Source organism: Benincasa hispida, unplaced genomic scaffold, assembly GCF_027475165.1.
Source record: "Benincasa hispida cultivar pf3 unplaced genomic scaffold, pf3_genome.v1.1 HicScf329, whole genome shotgun sequence".
NCBI classification, from domain to species: Eukaryota; Viridiplantae; Streptophyta; class Magnoliopsida; order Cucurbitales; family Cucurbitaceae; genus Benincasa; species Benincasa hispida.
Window position 1 is genome coordinate 46903 of NW_028326414.1, and position 7853 is coordinate 54755.

Genomic DNA, 7853 nt, shown 5'->3' on the forward strand with positions numbered 1-7853 from the left:
AAGTTTAAGTTTAAGGTCCATGGGATTGGACTCGTCAGACACGCATAACCTAACGATATAGTCTACCACTGATAGATTTTAAAAGTTAGATCTAAATTTTGCTATATCATAAATTCTTTTATATTTATGCTATATTAGCTAATACTTTGGACCTATTGCTATATTTGCAATTGCTGTAAGAGGAAATAGCGTGTTTGAGTGTCTATGGGCTAGGCCAAGGAGCCAAAGAGCACAACCGACTACTCAAGATGGAACGCATTATCGAGCAGACCGAGGTGTCTAACAACACCTTTGTTGACACAGCTAATTCAATGTAACACTCATGCAACCAAGGAGGTGTATAACAATACCCTTATTGGCATAGCTAATTCATTGTAACACTTATGTAGCCAAGGAGGTGTCTGACAATATCCTTATTGACATAGCTAATTCACTGTAACACTCATGCAGCCAAGGTATATAAATGAGAATCACTTCATCTTCTATGCTTAAGCATCCAAATTTGTTGGGCAAGACAACACACCTTAAAAGAAAACTTTTATTATAATTTGTTTTTATATTAGGTGTCGAGTTTACATATCAAAATTGATTTGACAATATTATTTTTGGTAGATTAATTGGTAGATGTCAAAGTGATGGAGACCATACCTTATACACAATAGAAAATATGTAATTTGGGGACCGAATTTTAAACTTGGTAAGACGTCTTTCAATATTTTATAAAATTAGACCTTAATTTAAGATTCTTGTTGCCAAAATTATTTTAAACTTGAATAAGTGTGTCCATTCATACCTTGAAAAACATTCAATATTTAACTTAAAACATTAGAATAAGTAAAAATTTATAACACTACAATTTGATAAACTTAATAGTTGAATTCTTCAAAAAAGGAAAAAAAAAAAGTTTGAAGGAGAACATTGATACACGTTAGGCAAATTTAAGACAAACATTGATTTTTTCACTCTAACTTAACTAAAAATTATATTTGAAAATTTGATATCATATGGAACCGTGAGATTTATCATAAAAAATAAAATTTTAAAAAAAGACTCGACTCTGTTGAAGTTATTTTAAGTTTCTGACAGATGAGGTTGAGTATTTTAATCCAATGAAACTAATAAAACAAGATGAAAGATATATAATATACAATGTCACACTCATAAAATATTCCATACACAAGATTTAAGAAATAAAAAAGAAGAAGAAGAAGAAGAAAAAGAAGATTTCTGTAATGTTCAGAATCTCAAGACTTGGTTTTTGTTTTATTTATTTTGCTGTTGACTGAAGAGAAACAGCTTTTTCCAGGTTGGTGGGTTCAAATGCAGCAAATCAAAATCATGTAATTAGCAGCCCACACATTCTTCAATAAAAATATACTCCAAAAGAATACAAACTTCACAACTCTTTTCCCTTTGGAATATATATCTGATTTATGGTTCTTTTCTCTGCATATTACCTGCAAAGCATACACTAAGTGTTAGTTCTTGAAAGTTGAAAAAGAAGAATAAGTTCAGTTAAATAAGACAACAATGGCAATGAAATCTTAGGATGGAAATTATTTGAACACTTCCAAGACAGACAGAGGTTCCTAGGAGTTTCAGAACTTGCCAATTTCTTCAAGAAGTTAATTGAGAAAACTGTGAATTGGATTCAAGTATTTGAAACCAAAAGACATTGGAATTGTCAAATCAGAGAATAATTACTTTAATCATTATCAAGGACATGACATGATAATTTTGGGGGAAATCTGTCTGTTAATATATTGTGATTTAACTGTAAAGGAGATGAATGACAAAAGAGAATAGAGAGAGAGAGAAAAAGTTAAAGCAAAACGTTTTAAAAAGATTTCATTGACCATTTTTGTTTGTGCCCTTTTGGCAAATTATAATCACAAGCAGCTAAAACTGTCAATCCCAAATCTTCTCTGTCACAGGCAAAAATGGATCGTCTTCACCTGCAATGGCTTGCTGTTATGATCTCCATTATGAGCCTTTCTGAAGCTTGCCATCCTCTAGATTGGAAAGGTCTAACCAGTTTCAAGTCTGGAATTTTCCTTGACACTTCTGGTAGGCTTGCAAAATGGGTGGGACGAAGCTGTTGTGATTGGGAAGGAATTTCTTGTCACAACATTACAGGCAGAGTCAAAGAAATCAATTTGCCGGGCTTCATATCCACTGCTGATCTCCCCTTTCAGTCTGAGATGAGAGGCTCTCTTTCACCTTCAATAACACTGCTTAATGCTGTCGAGATTATTGATCTTGGAGGACTGCTTGGCCTTGGTGGAATGATCCCATCGTTTATCGGTTTACGGCTTCGCAACTTGCGAAAGCTCTATCTTTATGGTAACAAGTTGAGAGGTCCACTTCCGGAAAGTGTAGGTAAGCTTCTGAAACTTGAAGAACTTGCTGTGCATGATAATAGGCTGTCTGGTTCCCTTCCAGCATGTCTTGGCAGTCTCAAGTCTCTCCATAGCCTTCTTTTTTATGGAAATCGGTTTTCGGGTGTGATACCGGATTCATTTGCAGATCTTACTAACTTAGTTCAGATGGATTTACATAGCAACTCATTGGTTGGTCACATACCTGATAGAATTGGTCAGTTGCAGATGTTGAAAGAGCTTGATCTTTCAAACAACTTCTTGAGCGGGAGAATTCCCCTTTCCTTAAACAATTTGACAGGTCTTTCAGTTTTGTATTTGGATAACAACAATCTGGGAGGACCAATGCCATTCGCATCAGTTTCTGGTCAAATCTCTTCTTCTTCTTCTCTTGCTTTTCTTAGACTGAATGACAACCGTTTAAGTGGTGCTATCCCTTCAAGTTTTGGAGAGCTTGTTTTTCTCAAAAGAGCTTCACTTTCAAACAACAAACTTGAGGGAACGATTCCTTCTTCTTTGGGAAGGTTATCATCTTTGTCAGAGTTGTATCTCGACCGTAATCGATTCTCCGGTCAAATACCGGAATCATTTGGACAACTCTCTCAGCTCATTCTCCTGAATCTCTCACACAATTCCATCAAAGGGCCATTACCTGAGATGTCATCTCTACAAAATATCCAAACCATTGATCTTTCTTACAACCTTCTGAACATGTCCTCCATTCCCCAATGGCTATCAAAACTACCATCTCTTTCAAAAATCTATCTTGCAGGGTGTGGAATCCATGGCCAAATTCCAGAATTCTTGCGAACGACTCCAAGTCCAATACAGGAACTAGATCTTTCCCTCAATCATCTTACTGGGAAAATTCCAGAATGGATTGGAAGCCTCACTCAGCTCTATTCACTTAAACTATCAAAAAACACACTAGTCTCTGAGATTCCCAATTCCATTAAAAATTTACAGGACTTGGGTGTGCTCGATCTTCATTCAAACAAGTTAACAGGCAATATACAGCAGATCTTCAAGATAGGACACAGATTTCCAGACGATTCTTTAACATACATTGATCTTTCAGACAATAACTTCTCTGGGGACTTTTATCAAACCGATGTCGGGCAACAACCTGCGATCCAGTTTCTGAATTTGTCGCATAACAATCTGAAAGGAAGATTACCCACTTCAATCGGAGGATTAAGATCAATACGAAGCCTGGATTTGAGCCGTAACAATTTGGGCTTCGACTTGCCGGAGGCCATAGTGAATGCAAACCAATTAGAGACACTGAAGCTGCAAAGAAACCATTTCACCGGAAAAATACCAAAAGGGTTTTTGAAGATGCGGAAGTTAAAGGAATTGGATCTGTCGAACAACTTGTTAGTGGGAGAAATTCCAGCGGGAAAGCCGCTGAGTGATTTTCCTCGAAGTGCTTACATGGGTAACAAAGGTTTGTGCGGAAAGCCTTTAAACCCATGTATGCTTTGAAGGAGGAGAAGAAGAAATGAAATATTTTAGCTTTGACAGTGTTAAATTATCTTTCTTTCAATCAAATAGAGTTAACCAAATGTCATATCTGAAAGGGTTTTTTGTTTTCTATTTCACTGAGCATAGAAATGGAAGCAAAGGAAAAAAAATTTCTCATTAAAATTTGCTTTTTAGTGAACTCTTGTATGAATACAACGGCAAACTTTACATGATCTCTTGACCCATCCCCAACTGCTGATAATTTACGTAATCAATTCCATTTAATCTAATACAACATAAGATCTCCTCTGGCAATTCTTCAGGTTTGTTCCCCTGTTTCAATACCCAAAGCAAAGTAAGAAAAACAGGACAGAAAACTCAGCACAAAAGAGAGAAAAAAAAAACATGGTTTGGTTACAAGAAACTTGCCTGAATTGTTAGGCCAACATCCAAAATACAGCACTTGAGTCTATCAAGAAATGCTTCAAAACCTTTCCTTGATATGTAACTAAATCTGTGCATATCCAAGTCAATTTCCAAGTAGTTTTCTCCCTGTAAAATTCATTAGCTCTTCCATATGAATCATTCTGTAAAATGTAATCTTTAGAAATCTCTGTAGTGCAATGAACAACTAGACTTACCAAGTAAAATTCGTGTTGAGGACGAGAGAGGACGGGCTTTTCATTGTAAGCCTGCATAAGCTTTCGCTCTGCGGCACTCATTGGAAGATCCTCCACGTTTGCAACGCGTCCCAAAATTTTCAATCTTTCCCTAAATGGTACTACATTGTCTACTGGAAAACCCTTCACTCTTTCAACTTCATCATCAATCAGCTTCTGTTTTTAGAGCCAGTAAACATGGTTAAGAAAATGTACATAACAACATAATTTAACATTTCATGAAACAAGTTACTGGAGATAAAGAAAGATTGAATGAGAATTTGCAATTGCTGAATCTTACCCTGATATTTTCTTGAAAATGAGATGTAAGTTCCTCTGCATATGCATCAGAAAGCTTAAAGTACAAGACGATACTCATTCCTTCTCCATCGGTTTCTCCTTGAAAAATCGCCGCTGGATACAATGGAATCTGAAGAATCCAATAACAAGATCAATGTTACAAGAATCCAAGGCAGTACAAGAAAGAAAAGTACCCAAAGACACAAATATCTACAATAATAAAGGGAGCTATAACATTAAGCAGTTATAACCGACCATATACATTTATCACAGCACAAACAAAAGAAAGATTTACCTGAACATTAACAACAAGGATAGGTGGAAGCGTTCCAGAATAATTAGCTGCAGGAAGTTCCACAAAGCGAGCAATGTGATCCACTTTTCGATGTGACAAGAACACATCAACGCCAAATGGATAGTAAGCAGCATGACTGGGAGCAAATTCTTTCTTTTTGTCCCTGCAAAAGGATTATTTTGCTGAGTTAGAAAGAACAATAAGATTATCGCTTTAAGTTTTGCGAGATTAAAAAGTGAGCCAACTCGAAAAACTAGAAAGACTTTTTGGTATCTTACTTTGCATAGTTTACTCCCCTAACTTTAAAACTATCTGGCTCAATATGTGACCAACAGTCTAGCATTTTCTTTTCAGCTGGACAAAAGGGTACTTGAGAACCTGCTATAGGTCTTTGTAGAAGCGCTTTCGACGAAACTGAAAGAAACAGAAGAAGAAAAGTTAAATCAATCAAAATTTGAAGAAATTTAAAAGTTTATATACAAGGTACAGGAAGAAGTGAACCAGAATATAAAAAGTTTACTTCTTGAACACTCACATAAAGCAGCATTGGGATTTCCTTCTTTCCATTTGAATGAAAGTTTCAAGGCTGCCTTTTTAAGTCCACTTGGAGGACTAGAACTTAATGCTTTTCTCTTTTCAACAGAGTTTATTGTTGATGCAAGACAAGGCAAACAATTGCTTGGTAAAATCCCACAATTATCCAATATTCCATCGCCTTTGGCAGAACTTTCACCAGCAGTAGAGGAGATCTCGTCGATGAATACCGGTTCATTTGCCTCGCTCGAGTGTCCATAACCCTTGAGTTGGGGTTCTGCATCATCTGGATTCATGGCCTGAGAATGTGACTCCCTTGCAACTTGACTCTCAGAGTTGCTCACAGAATGTACTCTTGCTGAATTTCCTGGTCTATGAATCTGATCTGGGGTTGCGCTATGTCGATTCACATTATGATCTCCATGATTAGCATCTCCCGAAGAAGAAATGCTCGACGTTGACGCACCCTCAAAGCTATTAATTGACTGTATATCTGCAAGAACTCATGAGGTAGACAATGGCAGATTGATTAAACAACAAATGTAGAATAAGAAAATTTCCCATCAGTATAACATATTCAAAGAAAACCCACCATCAGGAAGACTTTGGTAGTCTTCATCACAATCCGATTCGAATTTTCCAACCGTATCAAACCAGGCTTCATCAGAACTTCCTGCAGAGATGCCACAGATGATACAGATTCAGATAAAAAGCCAGGAAATGAATTACATGGTGTTTGTAGTTTACAGCATTTGAAGACAAGTTCATTATCCCATTCTTTCAAAATGTCTACGACATCATGATAAACTAAATCCTCAGTGTATAAAAAAACCTAAATTCATAAAACAAAGCTCAGAATAGGCACAGTAGTTTTTAAAAGGTCGATAACTTAAGATGTCCCAACTTGTTGAGCTGGCTCATTTCTAAGACAGACGACTTGAGATTTTAAAGTATATAAGAAAATTCATGAGGAAAGTCAACTCCATTCTGCTATAAAAATTTCTTTAAAAAAAAAATACAAAAATGGGGATTCTTCTATGCTCATTCTGGAAGAATTAAGATCTGGGAATCTGCTCAATGACTTGCAGAAGCTTTGAACATGACACAGCTTCCCAATATTCAAAAACCATCCTTTCTGTTTCATCAATGAAAATTTAAAAGCCAAAAAAAAAAAAAAAAAAAAAAAAAAAAAAACCCAGTTTCTTCAATTGTAAAAGCATCCCAAAAAGCTCAAATTAAGATAGGAAAAAAAAACAGAGAAAGGAAGGAATAAGTTGCTTCCATCACAGGAGACGTACATTTCACATCACAAGCAAACATTTTTCATATTAAAAGGAAAACCCCATTAAAAAAAGAAAAAAAAAAAAAAGAGAGAGAGAGAGAGAAATCTCAACCAAACAACCAAAAAAAGAGGGAAAAAAAATCAAAATTTTCCCTTCTTCCCCTGTAAAAGAACAAGAAAAAATAACCTTGGAAAGTGGGATTGGAAAATGAGCAGTGGTCAATCGGGTCAGAGCGGTGCGATCCATCGGAGAGAGCTGAAAACGCTGTCGTTTTAGATCCTTTCCTCCGCCTGCGGCGGTTCTTCCTCTTGGAAGACTTTTTAAATTTGCTTCCGACGCAGCCCTCCGGCGTTGAAACGCAGGCACCCATGTCGGCGAACAACGACGACGACAAGAATCACATACCAGAAAACAACATAGGCAACATCCGAGGAAAGGAAATAAACAGGGCAAGGGAGGCAGCTCCTCTGTTAACAGAGAAACAATAATAACACTCAATTTTCTTTGTTGCAAAATACAGAGGAGGAAAAGTTAAAGCTACCGTTTGTTTGTTAAGAATCCCAAGTCCCTCTCTCTCTCGCTCCTGCCTGGTTTTATTATTATTAGTATTAAGATTATGATTATTATTATGAATAAAAATTGGAGCTTGATTATATATATATATATATAAAGAAATTGGAGATAAATGGAATTGGCAAAGATGACAGCTTAAGAATGCATCTATTATTCTATCTAATGGAAGAGACACCAATCGCAGGAAGGTTTTTATTATTATTTTTTAGGGATCGAAGGGACCCAGGAGATTACACGTGGCAGAATTTGATTTAAGAAAACGTGTGGAAGTGTGCCACCTTCCAAGCCTAAATGCGGCTGCTACAACTAACCACATTATTTATATATTATTATAATTTAATGTCTTTCCTTTCACACACATATATTT

The 7853-nt window shown here is 36.2% G+C and overlaps 2 protein-coding genes across 2 annotated transcripts; one reads left to right on the forward strand and one right to left on the reverse strand.

Annotated features, from left to right (window-relative positions):
- The first annotated feature begins 1940 nt into the window (after nucleotides 1-1940).
- On the forward strand, nucleotides 1941-4025 carry LOC150030302 (uncharacterized). Its single transcript, XM_090309844.1, has one exon. The coding sequence runs from the start codon at nucleotides 1941-1943 to the stop codon at nucleotides 3861-3863; it is 1923 nt and encodes a 640-aa protein (XP_090165970.1). The 3' UTR covers nucleotides 3864-4025.
- LOC120081366 (uncharacterized) lies at nucleotides 3993-7653 on the reverse strand. Its single transcript, XM_039036171.2, has 9 exons — nucleotides 7100-7653; nucleotides 6223-6303; nucleotides 5632-6123; nucleotides 5375-5510; nucleotides 5097-5259; nucleotides 4803-4931; nucleotides 4484-4678; nucleotides 4272-4394; nucleotides 3993-4175 (listed from the first exon to the last, which is right to left on the reverse strand). The coding sequence occupies exons 1-9, from the start codon at nucleotides 7281-7283 to the stop codon at nucleotides 4068-4070; spliced, it is 1611 nt and encodes a 536-aa protein (XP_038892099.1). The 5' UTR covers nucleotides 7284-7653; the 3' UTR covers nucleotides 3993-4067.
- Nucleotides 7654-7853: the final 200 nt, after the last annotated feature.